The following is a 24,417-nucleotide window of genomic DNA, read 5'->3' on the forward strand; positions in this document are numbered from 1 at the left end:
TCTAATGATATTAACAGTTTGAATTACCGAGTTAAAAATCTACTGAAGGGGTCGTGGTTGTGTTTTGTTTTTCTTTGCCAGCTAACGCATCATAAAATACATAAACTTAAGCCGTGTTTTACTTATGTATTTTTATATTGCATTTTCCACAGAAAGAAGTCCGGGATATTTGTTTTTTAACACGCGACAGGATGAGGCGGCCGCTGGTGGTAGAGCAGCTTCGCAAGAGGACGACATGCGGGGTAAATGTCTTAAAATCTACGTGACCCTGCATCTTACTCTGTGCGTGTAGAGTATGACAGCTCGATATGGCAGTATCCAATTTAAAAGAAAAAAAAAAGGAAAACTAATTTTAGTTGCTTTTTATGCATTGCATCATGATCATTGACCGTTTCTTGTTTCAGCTAAGGATACGCTGTGCACAGACTCTCTGGCTACAATAAAGTCTTCCGGAGCTTATGTGGGAGATATCCGGGACCCTTTTCGAGGTAGTGTTGATTTTAAAAACATTATTTTGCTGACTAATATTATATATGGCAGCTTTATGAGATGTACATATAAGAGGGAAATGTGCTAAACTGCACAAAAGAAGTTGCCTGTGGACTAGGATGCTCTTCCATAAGTGCATATCCTTCGTCTTGCTCAGTGGAAGTAAATCTGTAAGTGACCTGAAATCAGTGGCGGAACCTCTAGGGGGGCCGGGGGCGACCCCTGTGTCCACTTGTGCCTGTCTCCTTGCAACCGGTTCAAAATTGTTTAGAAAAGGCCCTTCTGACCTGGGCCGCACCAGTCGAGGTCGGAAGGGCCCCTTTCTAAACTATTTTGAACCAGTTGAGAGGCGCCAGGAACGTATAGAAAGTGCGAGCAGCTGGACAGCAAGAGTGGTAGTAGGTAAGTGGGGGCGGACGGGAGGTGGGGTGTATGTTTATATGATTGTATGTATGGATGTGTAATTGTGTGTGTGTGTATGAGCATGGATGTGTTAGTGGGTGAGATGGAGTGTGTGTTGAATGAATGTGTACACATGTGCCAAAGTGTGTGCAGACCAGCTGTTGAGGATGGGGGGCCCTGGGGCAATCTTCTCACCAGGACCCTGTGTTTTCTAGTTATCCCCCTGCCTGAAATTATATTGCACTGAGATTTTATGTTGCCTTTAAGTGCTTTTAACTGTGCCTTTTTGCCAGTGTTCCTGCCTGTGTATGGGTAGAAATTTGCTGTAAAGCTTTATTTGCTATAAATGTACACACCTACAGCTATGATTTAAAACTATTTACTTAAACTGTTAATTAACCCCTTCGCGACCTTTGCCGGTTCAGGACCGTCATGACATGAAGGTCGCTAAATGACCTTTGACGGTCCTGAACCGTCATAAAATAAAATAAGCTTAGAAAGTGATCAACGATCACTTTCTTCGCTTAAACGGCGTTACTGTAATGCCTCGATGTCGAGGCATTCAGTAACGCCGAGATCGGCATCGGGGGCCATGTCTGGCCCCTCCCCGGGGCGTCAACAGCCGCCATACATTGTATGGCGGCGGACGCCCGTTTTAAAAGCGTTTAGGAGGCGATCGACGATCGCCTCCTAAACTTAAATGGTGTCGCTGGAATGCCTCAATCAGGAGGCATCCAGCGACACCAAACACTTACCTCTGGGTGGGCTGTGACCGCTCCGGAGAGCGGTCACAGCCGCCGCTGCCGGTGATCTTCGCCATCAAGCAAGATGGCGGCGGTCCGGGAAAATAAACAATAAAGATGATAGAGTTAGCTAGATGGTCTCCAGACCCTCTAGAGAACTCTGGCTCCACTTGCAGGTTGAATACAGGTACTGCATTCAACCATGCAAGTCAATGGAGCCCAGCTTTCTAATCACTATGTGATTAGTAAAATATTAAAAAATAAATAAAAAATGGAAAAAAAATAAAAAAAATGTGCTAACATTTAAAAATAATTATGCAGTGATGTCACTAGATGAACCATCCAGTACATTGCAAAATGTGTAAAAAAAATATAAAAAAGTATTAAAAAGATAAAATAAAATAAAAAAATAAAGTTTATTATTTTGAGCAAGTGCTAAAATTTCTCAAAAATCTCAACAAAGAGTTAAAATAAAAGCACTTCAAATACCCAAGGGGTGTCTAATATATAAAAAAATGGCTGATGGGGTAAATTGGAGTGGCCAAGCTCAAAGATAGGGCATAGGTCCAGACTGACCAAAACGGAGAAAAAAAGCGCACTTCCCAAATGTGGCATTTTAAATCTCAAACAACCCGACAAACCCATGCATGTCGGGTATCACTGCACTCAGGAGATGTTCCTGAACACATATTGGGGGGTTGTTTGACAGTGGCATATACCAGAACCTGTATATCTATAACTAAAGTACAATTTGTGTGGAAAAAAAATAAAAAAAAAATACTATTACAAAGTTTGACAAAGTTTAGTTCTATAATTGGTGCATGGAAAGGGTTAAAATAACAGCATTTGGAATACCCTGGGGTGTCTAGTTTTCAAAAATATATGGTTTGAATGGGTTAAATTGAGTTAACCGGCTTCAAAGATATTCCAAAGAGGAGATGGAGGCAGAATGACCAAATGACCACCTGGATTACGCATGCCCCAAAAGTAGCCTTTTACCAGCCAAACAATCTGACAAACCCATGCATGTGGGGTATCGCTGTACTCAGGAGATGTTCCTGAACACATATTGGGGGGTTGTTTGACAGTGACATATACCAGAACCTGTATATCTATAACTAAAGTACAATTTGTGTGAAAAAAAATAAAAAAAAAATACTATTACAAAGTTTGACAAAGTGTAGTTCTATAATTGGTGCATGGAAAGGGTTAAAATAACAGCATTTGGAATACCCTGGGGTGTCTAGTTTTCAAAAATATATGGTTTAAATGGGTTAAATTGAGTTAACCTGCTTCAAAGATGTTCCAAAGAGGAGATGGAGGCAGAATGACCAGATTTGTTAAAAAAGATTTGGAAATCATAAAACGCTGCTTGTACTTATTGCCCTATAACTTACAAAAAACAGCAAAAAAACATAAAAACATTGGGTATTTCTAAACTCAGGACAAGTAGTAGAATCTATTTAGCTAGTTTTTTTACTTGCTTTTTTAGGTGAGTAAAAGATTTTTCAAATAAAAGTCATAAAATGTGTTTTTTTTTCAATTTTTCACCATGTTTTTTTTATTTTTTTTATAGTAAATAAGATGATACGATCAAAATAATGGTATCTGAAGAAAGCCCATCTTGTCCTGAAAAAAACAATATATAACTTATGTGGGTTCACTAAATGGGTGAGGAGAAAATTACAGCTGAACACAAGCACCACAAAAGTGTCAAAACAGCCTCGGTCCCACAGGGTACAAAACGAAAAATGAGCCTGGTCCTTAAGGGGTTAAATGTCCTGTTTATTTCATGTTTAACTTTTTTTTTTTTATTATTATTATTATTTTAGAACTGGAACTAAGTCCCGTTACTTTGGGAATACCTGAAGATGTTCAGAGGAATGAAATGCATTTAGTCCAAGATTTAAGTGGAGAGGAAGGTAATAGAAATGACGCTGTAATCTAATAGGTATATGCATTTAGGAATCTTGTATTTCCCGTTATGTCGTGCTGGTCTTGTACATGTATGTCCGATGCCGTGTTCCCACACTGCGTCACTGTTCTTATCCGGTAGGTAGGCACAGTTCTCGACTCACTCCTGTGACAACACAGCCATCCCGTTCTGGATTTTCAATAGATAGTATACACCGTATGTGCTTAAACAAAAGTGATTGCAGCAAACATAGCAGTGTTTTTGTCGCCTATGTCAGACAGAGCTCTGTTTATCTGAGTGTCTCTTTTTATAGGTAATGTGTATATATATGTGATGTAGGTTATGGGTTCTTGGAATTTCCTGTATTCACAATCATTACTTGATGGGTGATTCAAAGCAAGAATCAGACCAACCCGTCATTAACGGTTCATATTTCTGCATTTTTCAGGGTTTTACCCTTACGTACCAAGTACCGTAAAAAGTTTGTGTTCTGCACTGTAGTTGCTATACACACAAAGAGGGCAAACGCGGATATTTCTCCTTGATTTTGAGATCCGAGGAAACCCATTTCGAATGGTTATGATCTTGAAAACCTATAGCCTTTTAGAGGAATATAGTAGTTCAGGTATAGGTGTTTCATAATTGAAAGGAAAGTGCATTGAAGAAGATGCAAAAATAAAGAGGGTGTGCATAATGTACAGGGCTTAAAAAAATTGCCTACATTTCTGTAAATACATATTTTTTGCATGTTCTGCCTTGTGTGAAAAATGTACAAAAACAGCTCTGTGCTTCCAGCGTATTGCTGCAGAACTTATGTTGTATATGTGGATTCTGTCCTGATCTGTCTGTCGGCTGGTGAATGGTTATGACCAAATCAATATTTCCATTTAGGCTCCTGAAGAACTCCACGGCAGAACTTTTTCTGCTTCTCCTAAGAAATGGGAACACAATATACTTGGATAGCTTTTGCACACGCCCTTTTGTCACCGTTCCGTTCTCGATACACATTTATGCCCCGGTATTCCTTTTGTTTTAGACCGGACTTTTAAAGCTGATCTTGGGGAGGGTGGCTGAGAATATGAACGTTCTGGAGCATATCAGTGTTCCCGGTGAACACTGATGCCTATTAAAATTATGGCACGCTAATTGGTCAATGCTGTTTTTAAAAGCACTTTTTGATATAAATGTCAATGTCCTGTGTTTGTATATTGTTAAATATCACAACCAATAAAATTTAAGCCGTGTTGTTAAAGGGCTGCCTTATGTATTGGAATGTCAAGTTACTTATCTTAGGTAGAAGCTGCAGCTCCTCTCCTCCTCCTCCTCCATGGTCCGAAAGTTCTTTGTTATGGGTTTGCTGCTAGAAGGAACCTGTCAGTGGCAGGGAAGCTCTCCTATTGAAGTCGCTTTCCATAGACTCTTTGATGTTTGCTAAGCCATCGCTGAAGCAGACTGGGGGTAAGTATATGACCTGGCAGGAGAAATGTCCTGCTAAAAATAGCAGGGGGCAAAAGCACATTCTGCAGAATCCCAGCATTCATTGGCAAGGGAGACACCATAAAAATGTAAAGGGACCTAGAGTGTCCCTTAAATGTAATGGAAATGGCTTCTCTTTTTTCCTTTTTGTTTTTACGATAGGGCATCCCATCAGCGGCTGGGGAGCGGGGAGACCGCAGCAGTGCCACCACTATTGTGGGGCCGTTTACTTTCCATGACATACCGGGTATGTCATGGGACCAATGAGCCCACTTGGGCATGATGTACCTGGTATGTCACTGGATGTAAAGGGGTTAATGTGTCACTGGCTTCAGAAATAATGCATGCTTTTTCTGGCTCCTATGTGTGCATGCCCCTTACTCTTTGGATATTAATCGCCAAAAGTTTTCTGCTGGAATGTGACTCTCTCCAGCGTTTATTCGCTAGTGGGAGAGTTGAAAGGAGAATTGCGTTGACTTTGCCATACAGCATTAAGGGACAACCCCGGTGAACGTCTGCTGTCTGAAGCGATTGGCCAACCCTGTGTAATGTATAGTTAAATCAATATGATTTCCTCAGTCTCTTTGCACGTTAACCTATGCATTATATAGGGCTAGCACAGCACTTGTCAGTTTTGGACGTTTATAGTAAGTAGTGAACGGAGATGGTTTAAACCACGTCTTTCCTGCAAACACACCATTTAGTGAATAGACTCTTCTGTATTTGTGTGTTACTATATGGTTCCAAATCAACCAAATAGTCCTATCGTGACTATTTACCAGCTTCGTCTTCCCGTTAACACTCTGATACCCCAAAACCTGCACACATGCGATAACCTTTATTGATGAATTACAGAGAAAACTGGCAGATTTGACGGGCCGAAATGGATATTGCAATGGATATATTGCAGAATCCCCCATGGACATTGCAAAAAATGTAAAAGGGCCACACAACTATCGTATGCATTAAAGTGTCCCGATTAGCACAGCAGCCAATGGAACGGCACGATCAGCATTCAGACACTGCTATAGTTATATTCTCCAAATTAAAACACTTTGAGACCTGTGGAGCTGTGACTTTTATTTTAACACCAGCGTGTTCATACAGACCATTTACCAAATAAAATCACGCATATGGACGCCTCCAGACACCGTTTCTGGCAGTACATGTCTGTGCATGTGCTAACCCACTGGCTTGCTAGCCCAACTTGCTAGCCATGCTGAGGTGACCAGGGTCCTAGCAGCTCCGTGCTGTGCTTCTCTGAAATTATCCAAGGCGGAGAGAGGGGTCCGTGCTCAATTATATTCAATAAATATATTTTAAAATATGGCATATGCCCTTCACTACATATTCTGTGCGAGTGACTCTGCATATTAGTTCCCTTCTTCCTTAAGAAATTGAAAAGGTTTTACTGAACTAATGGTATTTCCAGAGATGTTTCTAGTAGCCATTATAAGCATTATAAACCCATATAAATATATATTATACATTTTTTTTTGGGGGGGGGGCGGGGGAGTGGTAGAAGCCATACTTTTTTGCTAGCTAAAATCCCTAAGCCGGTTATCAAAGGTCTTGAAGTCAGATTAAATGTCGTCATATCATAGACTCTCGTTCACTTTAATAGAACAAACCGTTTAAGAATTCCTACTTTTTAGTGACCTTAAAACCTGTATAATATTATAATGTAGACCGAAAAGTACTTCGTAAGTGTGTGATAGACGTTTGCTGCATGCGGCCGGTCACGTTCCTTCAAACCAAACTCATCCAACCATGTCTTTATGGAGCCTGCTTCGTGCGCTGGGGGGTGGTCATGCTGGAATAGAAAAGGGTCTTCCCCCCAAACTGTTCCCACAGAGTTGGAAGCAGAGCATTGTCCAAAATGTCTCTGTATGCTGAAAGGAAGAGCACAGAGCTCTGTCCTTAACCCAATCCAACACCTCTGGGATGAACTGGAACTGAGATTGTGAGCCGGGCGTCTCGTCCAACATCAGTGCTGACCTCACAAACGCTCTACTGGATGAATGGGCAAAAATTCCCACAAAAACTCTCCAAAATCTTGTGGAAATCCTTTCCAGAAGAGCGGAAGCCGTTATAGCTGCAAAGGGGGGACCAACTTCATATTAATGTCTATGTATTTAGAATGTGATGCCATCAAAGTCCCTGTTGGTGTAATGGTCAGGTGTCCCAATACTTTTGTCCATATAGTATTTATCTGCTTTGCTGAACAACCTGTTAATAGCATAAACTGTATTGGGTTTCATTTTTATATCTTATGTTTCTTTCTTTTTTGTTTTTTTTAATTTAGAATTAATGCGATCGTTGCACGGCGTGGGTTTTACTGAAGCCGGTATGCACTCCATAACCTCTAGGGAGTCCAGCGTGAACCTTACAGACTCCTGCCTGCACGGTGAGTAAATTCCATGAACGTAATTCATCCCAAACATGATGGCTTAAAAGAAATTGTATATCCTTTATGTTCCAATGCATTTCTTCTTAAATGATCGTTTTATATTTCTTTATAGATTCTTTCTCTGAGCCAAATGAAACCGGATCTGAGCTTTGTGATGCTGACATTAAGGTCTCTTCGCCATCTCTTCAAGAAGATTGTGGTAATGTGTCTTCTTGGTTTTTATCTCTTCTGAAATGTAAATTGTTATCTGCAACCCCCTATACTTTAGCACTGTTGGTACACATATTAACCCCTTTGCCGCAGAAGACGTACCAGGTACGTCATCAGAAAATGTCTCTTGAGGACCAATGACGTACCTGGTACATGAATTTAATTTTATTTTTTTAAACAAAGTGTAAGGGGCACAGCTTCAGGGAGAAATCACTTGGTTTGTTCGGTCCCCACAAGAATGTTGGGATCGCTCCATGAGAGCGGTCATGCAGCGTTAACCGTGTCATAGACGCGATTGCAGCATTTTAGTAATTAATAAATAAAATCTAGAGCTCCCGCAACACAGAACATCTAAGACTCAAAATCTTACATGTCTTTGGGGATGTGTGCCGTGTTACAGAGCAAATTGCAACCTGGATGTTTGGTGGGAATGAAGATTAAACTGCACGCTTGCACATAACGCTCTTTTTTTTGTTCCTCAGGAAATAAATATTTAGAGGTGACTATGAGTGATGTCGCTGATATCGGCATTAAGCAGTCGGACACAGAACCGGGTACTGCAAGCAAACCTTTTGATGTTACGCAAATCCTTTTCTCCTCTCCCCTTAGCTCTCGTTTTCTTTACTTTCTGTTTCGTTTAATGTATTTTTTTTTATCGTTCATTAACTCACTATTCCTCTTTCCATGTGTAGAAATATCCACCTATGTGGAGTACCCCGTGCCAGAGGACAGCACCAATGAGATAACTGAGACAGATGTTTGCAACATGAGTGATCTGGAAAGCCAAGGTAATAAAGGTAGCGCATGTTCCTGATTGATTATAAAAACCTACGATTGTCGTGCTGAAGTAGTAGTTTTGGGAGCACTTTTCAGCAGATCAGGGATGTCATTGTCTTACCTCAATAGGATGCTGAAATAGACCAGTAAGCTTCTTATTATCTATGGCTTGAATTTAAATTTCCCAATATATTCATTGATCCTGCCTGATTTGCTGTTTACTTGCTTATCCTCCTTAAAAAAAAAACAAAAAAACTTTATATTTTTCCCTTTTTCTTATTCTCTTTCCATTCTTTTATCATTTCCTTATCCTCCTCTTTTCCTGTTTTCAGATATTTTTATTATTTATATGATTATACACCTGTATTACCTGCAGATATTTATACTTGTGCTGAACGCGTGGATCCGGATGAGAGAATCAACCTGTACATGAGCGACGTATACGAGTCAGATGTGGCTATTCCGGAAAGTAAGGAACATCAAAGCGAGTCTAATAAGCATGACAGTAAGTGGTGGTTACTTGGAACAGCCTTCCAGTTGAGTTAGGGTAATGCACGACTTTAGAAATGCTTGGCTTCTGCAAAAAGTGCAATAATTAAGGGGAATCGCAATGTGCAGACTAGATTGTAGTGTTTTTTCTCACATGTGTCTGTATATTACTGCATTTAAAGATCCATAACTAGGTCTGTTCTCTTCCATGCATGCTTATCTCTCTTATTGACAAGTTATTCAATCTTTTTGCGGCTCTATAGCGTGAGCAGATTAAGCAGCTCTGAATACGGGTAGGGAGATAACGACTTTGCCATAATGTTGCATCCGTACGATGTAATTCTAAAACCCTGACCCCGTGTATAGGGTTTTCTTAGCTTGTTGAACTCTATTACCTGGGTTAGTATCTTTGGTCCTCTTTGTACTTGCGCTGTATCTGCATCATCTTTCTGCGCGTATGTTTTTATTTGTAATTTTCCTTGCAGGAGACGCTGTGTATGTGGAGAGCTCGGTGCCCGTGTTCGGCTCCAGTATTATTGACACGAGTGATCCGTGTGAGGCGGCAACCTCGGATCTAGGAAGCACGGAAAACCCAGGTTTGCTTAATGCAGTGTGTGTCCTGCATCACAATAATTAGTACAGGTCTCCGATTCCTTCTATCCTGTATATAAAGTTATTACAGCCTAAATATTTCTCCGTAGTAGCCTTACCAGAATATACACAAGTTTGGGGTCACTGAGCTGTTTGCATGGGGAGAAAATACATTTCTGGCTGTAATAAAATTTTCTAATGATCAGTTAGACTTTTAAACTTGGATTAGTGAATGCAACGTGCAACATAGGAGCGATAAAGGAGTGATGGGAGTGATAAAGGGCCTATGAAGATATGCATTCAAAAATCAGCCATTTACAACATTAACACCGTCTGCGCTGCATTTCTCAGCAATTTCAAGAGGCACCAAAGTTTTGAACGGTAGTGTGTACGGCGAAAACGTATCCGGTTCACACATGCGCTGTTTTAGATGACTATTTTTTTACCTTAAAATGTGGGAATAAAACAAAACAAAAAAATACAGTTCTCTTCTTTTGAAGTGTAACAGTTTTTGACATACCACAAATCTTACAAATAAATCCCAACAATATCTCTTAATAAGTGAACTTGAAACTTCCTCCCCGGCTGGTTTGTTTTATTGGCAAACCACTGTGCAAGAATACTGTATTGAGTGTCCAGGATTTTCAAGGCAGAACGTTGCAGATTTTTCATTGGCGGCTTATGTAGTAAGTAGAACCACCCAAGGAGCTGATCTGTGCAAACGGGACATCATCAATCAGAGCCATGCGCGACCTCGGCAGCAGCTTACAGCCTAAAGGACTAAAAGGCGACGTAGGTTAATGTAGCCCACATTCTCTGGCTTATTTTAGTTATCCCAGGATGTCTTCTTATCCAGTAGGGAAGATGCATTTTAATACCTTTTTAGAGGACAAACATTTTATAAAACAAAATAATAATAAGTCTTAGACATTCAAGACTTTCTCTAAGGGCTTGAAAGCTTATATGTATGTTGCGCTTCTAAAAGCCATCACACACACACACCTTTGGAATATGTTCTGTGAGACCGATAGGACAATATCCGTTTTTATTAAATACTTACGTGTTAAACCAGACAATTGCTAGTCCGCCATACTGAATACCGCAAGCAAAACTAAAATATGCTTATGCAAATATAGACACTTCTACAAACCCTCGGAAATCATAGTATGAAGACTTTGAGTGATCCACTCACCTTATTTCATAATTCTTGGGTTGCTTGGAGGTTTAGTGTATAATTGTGTGTTTGAAGCCCCGTGTGATAGGAGCAGATCAACTCAATAGAAGTATTAGAATTGGGGATAGAGACGAGAGGGAAGGTGTGGAGTGATCGGTCTGAGACGTTTAGCAGTAAGAAGTCCAATGTAGTTACATTGTATTAAAATAGGTTTGTGAATCGATTCTTATACTACGTACACCTTTGCTTCAGTTTTACAAGCATTCAATAGGAGCTGCTTACTCATTCAGGCTACTTTAACAACTGGGAGAACTAATCTAAGGGGGTCACTCTCTGGGGCACTGGTTTTTGACACATTATTGGCAGTAGACACGTTATTGTCACATACATTCCGCTGTAACCCCTGGTGTTTGCACTCGATTTCACAGACCATGCAGAGCGGCCGGTAATCCTGGATACTGAACACCGTGTCGGTGAGGGTGACGCTTCGGGTTTGGCTGATGACGAAAATCAGGGTGAGTTTTATCCGCTGCAGACAAAACAGGCGCTGTTTACATCCCACATTATTTTTTACGTTGTGCAGAGGTAATAATTTCATGCCGTGATTGCCTCTACCTGTATGTATGTGTGTACATTTAGGGAGTTTAGAAGTCCCGCAGTAAACATGTATTTACTTCCAGACCGTACAGACAGGCCAGCGCCATTCGATATCAGCGAGTATACCAAAGACTTCCATGAAGATGCTGATTTTCCCGAAGCTGCGGACAAGCGAGGTGAGTCGAGTCCCATTGAACAGGCCACATTTTAATGGTTACAAAGTGGCTAGACCAGAACTGGCATGGTAGCCACATGACGCGATTGACCATGTAAGGCGTTCGCGTTCGCAGCTTTTAGAATAAGTAAAGTAATCCATTAAGACTACCTATTATTTTTTTCTTTGTCAGTGTTTTTGAGATATATGGTTTTATTTCGTGAAAGCTGTGATTTGCCACAGTGGAAGAAACCAGCATTACCTGATTCATTTACCGTCCTGAAGTTCCCTACCTTCTCCACCAACTTTACAATGGCTGCCTGAACACAGTTTGAAGTTTAGATGGCAGCTTCCATGGAATGCACATAACATGGGTTTTTAATACATACACTTGTTTAGTGTATAGAACTGAAGTGACCGATCCGCTTTGTGTGTTTCTTAGGCAGATGATATTCTCGTTTGTGATAAGCCTACCGAGGGGTTCCTGTGTCTGATTCGAGCTTTTAGGCACACTGCTCTTTTTACTCAGTTTACGCAGTGATGTTTGCCTGTAATGATAACGGGCGCATGTTCGCCACCGGCAGCACAGTATGTTTGATTTAAATTGGTATTGCTCCCTACAAATGTACACCAAGCTGCAGGTGCCAGTGGCGGACCCACACATTGTGTACTGAGGTGAAGTGGAATTAGAAGCTTCTGATAGAGAGCACAGACATCTTCACTTTTGCCTACTATTGAAATAAAGACTATACTTTTAAACTCGAATATACGGTATATTGTTTTTATTCCCATAAGCACCAGCTGAAGACAGTGACGCGGTATACGCAAGTGACGTGTGTGACTCCAAAGGTGGTGGTCTAGGAAGAGAGGACACTCAAGGTGAGTCTGTTTCAGGGTTTTCCTAATGAGAACAGATTTCAGTTTTGTGCTATTTTGTGTTACGCAACAAGCAAGCGCGTGTTTTGGGGCTTTTTCCAAGGCTTTCAGCATCTCTCCGCTCTACCAGATTTCTATTCCTAAAATTCCCGTTCCCTGACCCAATGCTCATCTTGGAGGATTGCGTTAAAGCCCCTCCTGGAAAATTCCTCTGACCCTCATCCTAACAAATAACATAATAAATGTAATGGTATCCTACAAGGTATTGTTTTTGCCTGTAACGGGAATGAATTCATCTCAGTTCATGCAATAAAGAGACTTCACAATAATAGATAATGTTCGCAGCAGATCTATATGAACCCCTGTATACCGAATGCGATGAGCCAATGGAGAACCCGGACTGTGTGTACAAGGTCGTAATGGAGTCTGAAGCTTCTAATGAAGACGGCACAGATGTTCAAAGTGAGTTTTTTTGCCCAAAAAATACCCGTCAATAGTAAAGTAAACCCAACGTGACCGTGTATGCATGCGCTGACATCTCCTCCCTTGTCGCCCGGTTACATACTGTAGTACTGTTTTAGTTCCAGAATTGCCCGAGCATGCGGAGGCGGCTGATAGCGCTGCCGATGACTGCAAACCGCAAGCTGGCGACCTAGGAAGGCTGGAGAATCAAGGCGAGTCTCTACTTTAGCATTGTTTCTAAATGTCTATCGGCATGGCGGGCTACAAGAGAAACCTTTACGAAGTTGAACGGCCAAAAAAACGTGCAAAGAAAATTGATGAATGACCTGCCTGCTGTACTTTTGGGGAGTAAAAGGTGTTATTCCTAAAATAGAGTTGAGATTTTCACGCTGTTATTTTTGGCAACATAGGGCGGTAACGAGAATGGGGTCGTGTATAAACCTTGACGTGTTTCTCACCTTTTAATTCCAACCAGAAAAACATTCACAGGGTATGCCTTTCCAGTTCATCTACACACCATTTAACTGATGTCTTATCTATAAATATATGACTCTCTAATCCCAGATGTGTCGGAGAGTCCAGCACCAGATGAACACGAGGACGCGGAACATACGTGTGATGTTTGTGACACAGGAGATGGTGGTCTAGAAACAGGTGAGTCTTATGCTGATTTTACCTTATGATGTGGATAGCAAAAGCATCAATTTAACCCTTCGTGGGCAATACCCTTATTCTCTTCTAAGTTACTCCGTTGCCGCACTGTTGCACTTTATTCGGGCAAACTTCTTAATAAATATATTTCCTTACAGACTTACTGGTGTATCCAGAGAGCCGGACACCAGTTGGTAGCATTGACAATCTGTATACGAGTGATTCCTATGACGCAGCAGCTGGTGATCTAGACTGGGTGCAAATGGAAGGTAAATTATATCATTATTTTGTTTCCTCGCTTCTTTAATGGCAGTCAGTGGATGTTTACTATGAATGAGAGTCACTTTCACAAATACTTCTTGTTAACCCCTTAAGGACAATAGGGGTTATTACTCGTAGTATATTGTGGGACAAGGGCTATTTTAACATTTTTCTCATTTCGTGCTCCCACACATATTATATATTGTTTTTTTCAGGACAAACAGGGCTTTCTTTAGATACCATTAATTTTATCATATCATATCTAATTTACAATAAAAAAAAATGATAAAATATGGGGATTTTTTGTTAAAAAATTACTTTTTCTCACTTTTTAAACAAAAAAATAGATTCTACTATTTCTACTAAATAGATTCTACTATTTGTCCTGAGTTTATAAATACCCAATGTTTTTATGTTTTTTTGCTTTTTTCTACACGTTATGGAGCATTAAGTACAGGTAGCGTTTTGCTATTTCAAAACCTTTTTTTCCAAATCTGGTAATTCTTCCCTCCATGTGCCATTTCGGGTATCTTTGAAGCCGGCCAATGCAATTTACCCCATCAAGTCATATATTTTTAAAAACTAGACACCCCAAGGTATTTGAAATGCTGGTATTTTAACCCTTTCCATGCACTAATTTTACCACCAGCCTTTGTGAAACTTTATGGTAGTCCATTTTTAATTTTTTTTTCACACACGTTGTACTTCAGGTATAAATGTATCGCTCCTGGTATATGTCCGTGTCAAACAACACCCCAATATGTGTTTAGTAACATCTCCTGAGCGCAGTGATACCCCCCATGCATGGGTTTGTTGAGTTATTTGGGAGGTAAAAGGCCGCCTTTGTGAGGTGTGTATTTTTATGCCATTTAGACATCTGATCCTACTGCCCCCATGTCCCATATTTGGGACATCTTTGACCCCGGCCAATTCAATTTACCCCATGAACTCATGCATTTTTTAATACGAGACACCCTATGGGCATTTGTAATGCCAATATTTTAACTCTTTCCATGCTGGAATTTTTGTAAAGAATTTTAGGACTTGCTTATTAAAATGTTTTTTGTTTTTTTGTGACAGTGGGGATTTTTACATGTTAACATTTTATTTTTATTTTTTTTAAACATTTTTTTTATTATTTTTATTTTTTTACTAATCGCTCATTAGTGAGCTGGGCTCCATTGACCTTGCATGGTTGGATGCAGTACCTGCATTCAACCTACAGGAGGAGCTCGAGAGTTCTCAAGAGGGTCTGAACTCATATCTATTGTTGATGCCATCCTGTGAATGACGGCAATGTCATTTACAGGATGGCACTTGTGGTTGCTCTCCGGAGCAATCACTAGGCTATCGGGGGTAGGGGGTTGTGTTGCTACATGCCTCAATATCGAGGCATGTCAGCAACACCGTTTATGCTTAGGAAGCGATTCCGATCGCTTCCTAAGCTGTTTTAGCCGGGCGCCGCCGCGATCTTTGATGATCGGTGCGGCCATTTTTCTTCCGGGGAGGGCTTTCGGTGGATGCTGCAAAGCCGCCGATCACGGCAAAAACGCCATGGATTCATGGAAAACACCCCCTGGGGTTAGTTATTCTGCTCTGTATCCAAAATGCACAACCCTCAAGACATGCATTTCCTTCCAGACTGGCCGGTGAACACAGAGAGTCCTGCACCAGTTGATAACACTGACCAGACATACACGACTGAAGCCGATAAGTCAGGAGCCGGTGATCTAGAAAGAGAAGACAGTGAAGGTGAGTCTCGTTCATTTAGCTTCCTTCATAATAATAGAGTCTTAAAGTTCCATCATTTTTTTAAGAATGTCCTTGTAATACAGTAAGGTAATTTAACCCCTTGGTGACAATTGCCGGTCCGGGCACGTCACCGAAATTCAAGTCGTTAATGACAATTGACGTGCCAGGACCGGCACGTCTTTAAACGGGTGCAGAAAGCGATCTATTTTCGCTTTCTGCACCGAAACGGCGTTGCTGTAATGCCTCGACCTCGAGGCATTCAGCAACGCCATGATCAGCACAAAGGGGCCATCTCTGGCCCCTCCCCGGGGCATCAACATCCCGTTTTAAAAGCGTTTTAGGTATAAAAATGGTGTCGCTGGAATGCCTCGATCAGGAGGCATCCAGCGACACCAAATACCTCGGGATGGACTGTGACCGCTCCGGAGAGCAGTCACAGCCGCCGCTGCCGGTGATCTTCTCCATCAGCAAGATCAGCCATCAGGGGAACCTTCAAGTGGAAAAAAAATGTTAACATTTTTTTTTAAAAAAAGGCTAAAAAAAAAAATAATATATATAAAAAATATATTTTTGTGAGCAAGTCCTAAAATTAGCATATTAGCTTAAAACAATTCTCGCATGGAAAGAGTTAAAATACTGGCATATTAAATGCCCATGGGGTGTCTACTTTTAAAAAATGTATGATTTGATGGGGTAAATTGAATTGGCCGGGTTCAACAAGGTCCCAAATAACACGGGGGGAAGGATGGCCACACATCTAATTTCCAATTAGAAAAATGCACACGTACCAAATGTGGCCTTTTAGTTCCCCCCAAAAATGACAAACCCATGCATGTGGGGTATCACTGTACTCAGGAGATGTTGCTGAACACATATTGGGGTGTCGTGTGACAGCGGCATATACCAGGAGCTGTAAATTCATACATAAAGTAGGAAAAATACACACACAAAAATACTACTGCAAACTTTGAAAAAATGCTGGTGGTAAAATGTGTGCATGCAAAGAGTTAAAATACCAGCATTTAAAATACCCTGGGGTGTCTAGTTTTCAAAAATATATGGTTTTGTTGGGCACACTGAAATGGCCCGGCTCAAAGATGTACCAAATAGGACACGGGCAGTGGATCCCCAAATGCCAAAGTTCAACATTGAAAAATGTGCACGCTCCAAATGTGGCCCTTTTGCCCCCAAACAGCCAGGCAATATCATTCATGTGGGGTATCACCGTGCTCAGGAGATGTTGCTGAACACATATTGGGGTGTTTTGTGATAGTGATATATACCAGAACCTGTTTATTCATACCTGAAGTAAAATGTGTGTGAAAAAACAAATGCAAAAAAAATGACTACCATAAAGTTTGACAAAGGCTGATGGTAGAATTAGTGTTAAGGGTTAAAATACTAGCATTTGGAATACCCTGGGCTGTCTAGTCAAAAATATATGACTTGATGGGGTAAATTGCGTTGGCCGGCTTCAAAGATACCCGAAATGGCACATGGGGGGAAGAATTACCAGATTTGGAAAAAATGGCTTTGAAATAGCAAAACGCTACCTGTACTTATTGCCCCATAATGTGTAGAAAAAAGCAAAAAAACATAAAAACATTGGCTATTTCTAAACTCAGGACAAATAGTAGAATCTATTTAGCAGGTTTTTTTATTACCTTTTATAGATGAGTAAAAGATTTTTCAACTAAAAGTTAGATTTTTTTCTAAATTTTTCACCATATTTTATACTTTTTTTAGTAGTAAATAATACGATACAATCAAAACAATGTCATCTAAAGAAAGCCCTTCTTGTCCTGAAAAAAACAATATCTAATGTGTGTGGGTTCAGTAAACGGGAAAGAAGAAAATTACAGCTAAACACGAGCAGCGCAGAAATGTTAAAACGGCCATTGTCCCGAAAGGGTACAAAAAGTAAAATCAGCCTTTGTCACGAAGGGGTTAAACATGCATGGGGTCGGCATATGGCTGTTCTGACTCTTAAGATGAGACCAGACTAGATGGGCCAAGTGGTTCCGATGTGCTGTCAAGTTCTGCGATGCTGTTCCTTTTAGGTATGACTTTGCATGCGGCGTGTCTCGTGCCAGCAGTAACCCCGGACCATGTGTATGAGGCTGATACATATAATGCAGATGGTTTAGAAACCAAAGGTAATGTTAAACTTACAGATGTCTTTTTGCTTCACTGAGGAGATGGTAGATAAAGGGAAACAAGAAGCTGCAGCAAATAAGCCCAGGATGGAACTGAAGCAGTCTGAGTGTGTTTCATTCTCCTCTCTTTCCATCCAGCTGCATATTATATATTTGTATTATATTTATTATAGTAAATGTGATTTCTTCCAGGGTTTCAGTCCACACGCTCTGATGGTGTTTGCGAAAGTGATGTCTCTAAGCCAGAAGCCGGTGATCGAGAGAGACTGGATAATCAAGGTGAGTCTCGTTTAGCATTGTTTCTACATATCCATCAGCGTGGCGGGGCTACAAGAGAGACCTCCGTCGAATCTGGGTGACCAGAAAACCAGACAAAATTTACGAACTCCTCCTTTTTTGTTTTTGATGAATCTTGACATCTTCCGTATGTGTTTGGAGAGTATTGGGTGTTATTCCTAAAATACACGCCACTGCTACATGCCAGGGCTCTCTCCACCTAATGTATCGGTTTGTCTTAGTCTGTCCGTTCTCGTCTTGTCAGACCCCTTGAATAGATGTATTGTATTAAGCGCGGCGTAAACTGTTGGCGCTATATAAATAAAATATAATAATTATGTTTTTGGAACAAAGGCCAGTGGCAATAACGGGGTCATGCTTTATAAACCTTTTCATGTTTCTTACTTTTTTATTTAACCAAAAAAACATTTTCAGTGAATGTCCATTGAGCGGTCTTTCTAGTTCATCTACACAATGCACACAATTTAAATTACATCATTACGCTATATAGATTTTATTTCTTTTTTTGTTCCCAGATGTTCCAGCAGAACACGAAGACGTGATACACCCAGGTGATGATTGTGGCCCCGAAGGTGGTGGTCTAGCAAGAGGTGAGTTGACCTCGGCACACCTCTAACTCATCTGAAAATGGCGCTTCCCAAGAGCGTACTCGCAGATTTCAGTTCTATACTGTGATGTTTTCCGAGAAACAAATTTTATGTGTTTTGGACACTCTCTAAAGTTTACCTGGAGACTCCAAATGTTCCTGAAACTCTCTTTCCACTGCCCGACTAGGAGAATTGGAATAAACCCCAAGGAAATCATCTGGATCTACTGCCCAATGTATTGCATAATACATTTTAATTGAATTAATTTTTGGTTTCTCGAGAATTAAGGGAAACTCATCTTGGTTTTCTGACCCTTCAGATCAAAAACCCCTAAGATGTTTTTTCCTTCTCTGACATCATTGCCCGGGTCAGCATGGGTTACCTTTACTTAATAACTGCTGTGACGTGCTGTGTAAAAAGCCATTTTCTGTTGTGACATATATCAAAAGATCAGGGGCAGATTGACTGCATACAGATGTATCAAAGATAATGAATATACTTCTCTCATATCTTTTATGTGATTAATTATATAATTTAGAAATGGACCCTTAGTGTTGTTTAGCTCTGTGTCCTACAAGTGTCGTCCTCATCAGATGTGTTTCTTACCTTATGATCAGGATGGCACAAGCGTCATTCCAACACTGACCGGCAAACCCCTTAATAAATGTGTTTACATGCAGACTTATTGGTGTGCACCAGCTGGTAGCAGTGTTACCTATGATACAGAATAATAATAACAAAATAATTGTACCGGTGTTTTCCACAGCAACAATTTATTCAAAATCATCCATTGTGCTGGTTATACACCCTTCCGATTATTTAATCTGGTTATTTGCTGTGAATCAGCGTCACTTTCACAAATATTTCCTGTTTGAATCCTGCCGAAGGAGACTTGTCAGGAAGCATCTAAAACACATCGATATGTGCCCTGGGGATTGTTCTTCCACTTGGGTCCACGAGAAATGTATTTCCTTCCAGACTGGCCGCTAAACACAGAGAGTCCTGCACCAGTTGATGACACTGAGCGTGTTACCGATGCTTCTAAGTATGGAGCCGGTGATCTAGAAAGAGAAGACGATGATGGTGAGTCTGATTCGTTTAGCTTCTTCATATTTAGAGGTTGTAAAAGTTTGTTTATTTAAGAGTTTTCTTCTTAAGAAGCGGTTAATACCTCTTGGAATATGACATGTGGCTCCTGAATCTAAGACGACACCAATGACAGCACACAAAAAAAGGGCAGATTATATGGGCCAAATGGGTCTAATTTCACAGCAAATTCTATGGTTCTGTGTGAATGGTACCGGATTAGCCAATGTGTTTGATCAGTTCTTAGTCTAGCGCTGGACATTGTGCATTATCTGACCGTAATAGATGTTGTTCCCTTTAGGTTTAACGCTGTGTGCGGAGTGTCTAGTGCCAGTGGAAAGTCCAGGCCATGTGTATGACATTGATACTTGTAATCCAGACACATCCAGTTTGATTGGTGCGGAAACCAAAGGTACCGTAATATTAAAATTACCTTATTACTTTATTTTTACTTAAACTGTAGAGTCTTTACAGCCGGGAAAAAAAATTTTTATTTGACAAGGTCTGGTACTTTAACTTCAGTGTGGACTTACGTTTCTTTCACATATTGGCTGTAATTATTGAAATAAATAGTTTGGGTTATTGCCCTTTACGGCCTTTCATCCCACCTTAAACTCACATGCAGTCTGTTCAGCTGATTAAAATCTCATTTCTTTCTCCATGTTACATTTCATTGCAGATTTGGCAGTAGGTATAGAGAGCCCAGTTCCAGCAGATGCCACCAACAACCAGGAGAGTAATGCCTATTGCCCGGAAACCGGTGATCTGGACGGGGAGGATACCCACGGTAAGCAAAACCTATATCAGTTCAAAACAAGGAGACTTGAAGATTGCTGTTTGTGTTTAGATAGGAAGCTGGTTCAAGGGAGTATGGTGTGTGTGTCTATACATAAAGGGAGTATGGTGTGTGTGTGTGTGTCTATATATAAAGGGAGTATGGTGTGTGTGTGTCTATACATAAAGGGAGTATGGTGTGTGTGTGTGTCTATATATAAAGGGAGTATGGTGTGTGTGTGTCTATATATAAAGGGAGTATGGTGTGTGTGTCTATATATAAAGGGAGTATGGTGTGTGTGTGTCTATATATAAAGGGAGTATGGTGTGTGTGTCTATATATAAAGGGAGTATGGTGTGTGTGTCTATATATAAAGGGAGTATGGTGTGTGTGTGTGTCTATACATAAAGGGAGTATGGTGTGTGTGTGTGTCTATACATAAAGGGAGTATGGTGTGTGTGTGTGTCTATATATAAAGGGAGTATGGTGTGTGTGTCTATAAATAAAGGGAGTATGGTGTGTGTGTGTGTGTCTATATATAAAGGGAGTATGGTGTGTGTGTGTCTATATATAAAGGGAGTATGGTGTGTGTGTCTATAAATAAAGGGAGTATGGTGTGTGTGTGTCTATATATAAAGGGAGTATGGTGTGTGTGTCTATATATAAAGGGAGTATGGTGTGTGTGTCTATATATAAAGGGAGTATGGTGTGTGTGTGTGTCTATATATAAAGGGAGTATGGTGTGTGTGTCTATATATATATATATATATATATAAAGGGAGTATGGTGTGTGTGTGTGTCTATATATAAAGGGAGTATGGTGTGTGTGTCTATATATATATATATAAAGGGAGTATGGTGTGTGTGTCTATATATATATATATATATATATATATAAAGGGAGTATGGTGTGTGTGTCTATATATAAAGGGAGTATGGTGTGTGTGTCTATATATAAAGGGAGTATGGTGTGTGTGTGTCTATATATAAAGGGAGTATGGTGTGTGTGTCTATATATAAAGGGAGTATGGTGTGTGTGTCTATATATAAAGGGAGTATGGTGTGTGTGTGTGTGTCTATATATAAAGGGAGTATGGTGTGTGTGTGTCTATATATAAAGGGAGTATGGTGTGTGTGTGTGTCTATATATAAAGGGAGTATGGTGTGTGTGTGTCTATATATAAAGGGAGTATGGTGTGTGTGTCTATATATAAAGGGAGTATGGTGTGTGTGTCTATATATAAAGGGAGTATGGTGTGTGTGTGTGTCTATATATAAAGGGAGTATGGTGTGTGTGTCTATATATATATATATAAAGGGAGTATGGTGTGTGTGTCTATATATATATATATAAAGGGAGTATGGTGTGTGTGTCTATATATATAAAGGGAGTATGGTGTGTGTCTATATATAAAGGGAGTATGGTGTGTGTGTGTGTGTGTGTGTCTATATATAAAGGGAGTATGGTGTGTGTGTGTGTGTCTATATATAAAGGGAGTATGGTGTGTGTGTGTGTCTATATATAAAGGGAGTATGGTGTGTGTGTGTGTCTATATATAAAGGGAGTATGGTGTGTGTGTGTGTGTCTATATATAAAGGGAGTATGGTGTGTGTGTGTGTCTATATATAAAGGGAGTATGGTGTGTGTGTGTCTATATATAAAGGGAGTATGGTGTGTGTGTCTATATATATAAAGGGAGTATGGTGTGTGTGTCTATATATATATATATATAAAGGGAGCATGGTGTGTGTGTGTGTCTATATATAAAGGGAGTATGGTGTGTGTCTATATATAAAGGGAGTATGGTGTGTGTGTGTGTCTATATATAAAGGGAGTATGGTGTGTGTCTATATATAAAGGGAGTATGGTGTGTGTGTGTGTGTCTATATATAAAGGGAGTATGGTGTGTGTGTCTATATATATATATAAAGGGAGTATGGTGTGTGTGTGTGTGTGTAATTTTTTTTTTTTATTATTTGGATACGTGTTAAGACCCCGCCTGTTGGTTGAATTAATGGTCGAATTCTCCTCAGAAAGACTTCTTTATTCAGATCATGCCCATAATCGAGACAAGGCACACAACACACATAAATCGAAGTGTTGTCTGATTATATGCTAATAGTATATGGTTTATATAGCACCTCTTGGCGCAACCTCAAGAAAAGCAGGTGCTTGACCTCGTGCAGTTTCGAGAGAAGCGTGTTTTTGACATTTTGGCGCCATTTCAAGGATAGCATAATATTTCTGATAACATAAGCATTTCTATCATAAGCATTTTTCTAACACCGCCTGAGATGTAGTAAATTTGGGCTTTCGAAGTACTTGAAAGCATTTTCTTCTTTATGAAGACAGACTTTACAGTATAGAGATATTGGACACATCTAAGTGTCTTTCTTCTGAACCTGTCAGTAGTGGTTTGTAGCCATCATGGGGGCTTCCTGTTAGCCCATTAGCTGCATTTCTAAGCAAAACGCCACGCACTTACCTAATGGGCATCTGTAATGCCAACATTTTTATTTATATCTGAGGGAAAAAATGAGCTTGACTGCTTATTTTATCTATGGGTTGGTGGCAGCTGAGACTCTTTGGATAAACAGGGTTTTTTATATAGCAGACCCCTTCAGACAGGAACAAAATACTTGAATTCACCCTGGCGCCTTCTTGATCCTCGTATCGTTTCATTTGAGCTGCGAAGTATTCCGTGTGTTGGTAGCGATGCTGCCTGTGGACTCGCTCACGTTGGCACCTGTATGTTGTGCTACCTGCAGATATTCCTGTAAATACAGAACACGACCTGGACCACGCACGTGATGGTACTCAAGACTCACAAAGTTCTGATCCAGGTGTTTCCGAAAACCAAGGTGAGATTTAAGGATTGTACGTGTATTCCCTGCTGTAAAGGTTATTGTATCCTCAGGTAATCCTTATACCATTTATATATCCCATTTACAATGTGAAAAAAGGTTCCTTCCCATTAGCTTTTGGGAATCCCTAGCGCCATTTTTGCACAAACATTTTTATAGATATCAAAATAAAATAAAAAAATGTCTACCTATGAATATTATATTAATCATGTTTCCGTTTTCCGTGCCGTTTAAAGTGACACAGCAGTCGCATGAGATAGCCGAGTGGTCCCTTTAAATGTTCATGTTGCCCCCTTTCCAAACGCACACAATGTACAATAACGTGGCTTACACCCTCCTGTTCGGGCTGACAATAGGATTGTTTGGCTTTGGGACATCAGAACTTAAAAATAAAAATCTGAATAACTTAATAACAAAACTAAAGTAATAAAATGAATTCCCTGTTAGTGCAAAGTGTATCTATATGTGCGTTGGTTTGACCTCCCACTGTGTCTGTACTTTGTTGCACTTGTCAAGCAAACTCCGTGGGTTAATCTAATTCCAGGCTTAGCCGGGTGTACAGAGAGCGAAGCGCCAGCCGACAGCGTCCTCGTGATCCGTGAGCCAGAGTCCGGTGACCCGGAGAGCATTAAAACTCAAGGTGAGTGCAGTTTGTATGCCCTCACCAGCGAAGGTGATTAGTTACGCTTCTTCATCCTTACACAGAATTGTTATGTGAGCTATTGATTTTGTTTCCTAGCATGGGATTTATTCAATATGGCAGGCTTTTGCAGTTATGATGTCAACTATATGACATCACTATGCATGGACCGGCCCTATTGAGCTGCTCCTACCAGCAGGACTGAGCTTAGCCCTAGATAACGCATAGGTAAATCAGTAATCGCCCCAAATAGACGTACCGGGTCAGCTCAGACCTTTGTGCAGCAGAAACATGTATAGCGAGGTTATGGAGTTAAATGCTCAACTTTAATGCAATCCCCTGCTTTAGTGAATAATTCCCTAATTGAAAAATGTTTCATTGTATACTGTCAGACACGTAACAGGCAGCAAGCAATGCTAAGTATTTCCACTCAAAATGAAAGATGCTCAAACTTAAATATATTTCCCCCAGAGGTGCCAGTGTATCCAGAACACCCGGCAGCTGATAGTACTGTCGGCGTATTCACGAGTGATGTCTACGAGCCAGAATCTGGTGATTTAGAACAGGCGGAAAGTCAAGGTG

General features: G+C 40.4%; 1 protein-coding gene across 1 annotated transcript in view; it reads left to right on the forward strand.

Annotated features, from left to right (window-relative positions):
- LOC149281478 (tudor domain-containing protein 6-like) overlaps positions 1-24,417 on the forward strand; it is a 34,191-nt gene that overhangs the window by 4,579 nt on the left and 5,195 nt on the right. Inside the window, exons 2-21 of the mRNA XM_089499207.1 lie at positions 405-488; positions 7,331-7,432; positions 7,548-7,634; positions 8,128-8,199; positions 8,338-8,433; positions 8,799-8,927; positions 9,397-9,507; positions 11,105-11,191; positions 11,357-11,449; positions 13,330-13,419; positions 13,575-13,685; positions 15,319-15,429; positions 17,490-17,585; positions 18,398-18,472; positions 19,448-19,552; positions 19,857-19,967; positions 20,235-20,342; positions 23,100-23,192; positions 23,740-23,835; positions 24,307-24,414. Coding sequence (XP_089355333.1) covers positions 405-488; positions 7,331-7,432; positions 7,548-7,634; positions 8,128-8,199; positions 8,338-8,433; positions 8,799-8,927; positions 9,397-9,507; positions 11,105-11,191; positions 11,357-11,449; positions 13,330-13,419; positions 13,575-13,685; positions 15,319-15,429; positions 17,490-17,585; positions 18,398-18,472; positions 19,448-19,552; positions 19,857-19,967; positions 20,235-20,342; positions 23,100-23,192; positions 23,740-23,835; positions 24,307-24,414 — 1,965 coding nt within the window. The remainder of the gene's footprint in view (positions 1-404; positions 489-7,330; positions 7,433-7,547; positions 7,635-8,127; positions 8,200-8,337; positions 8,434-8,798; positions 8,928-9,396; positions 9,508-11,104; positions 11,192-11,356; positions 11,450-13,329; positions 13,420-13,574; positions 13,686-15,318; positions 15,430-17,489; positions 17,586-18,397; positions 18,473-19,447; positions 19,553-19,856; positions 19,968-20,234; positions 20,343-23,099; positions 23,193-23,739; positions 23,836-24,306; positions 24,415-24,417) is intronic.

This window comes from Sceloporus occidentalis, unplaced genomic scaffold, assembly GCF_023333645.1.
Source record: "Sceloporus occidentalis isolate IW3139 unplaced genomic scaffold, rSceOcc1.0.p SCAF_131, whole genome shotgun sequence".
In the NCBI taxonomy this organism is placed as follows: domain Eukaryota; kingdom Metazoa; phylum Chordata; class Lepidosauria; order Squamata; family Phrynosomatidae; genus Sceloporus; species Sceloporus occidentalis.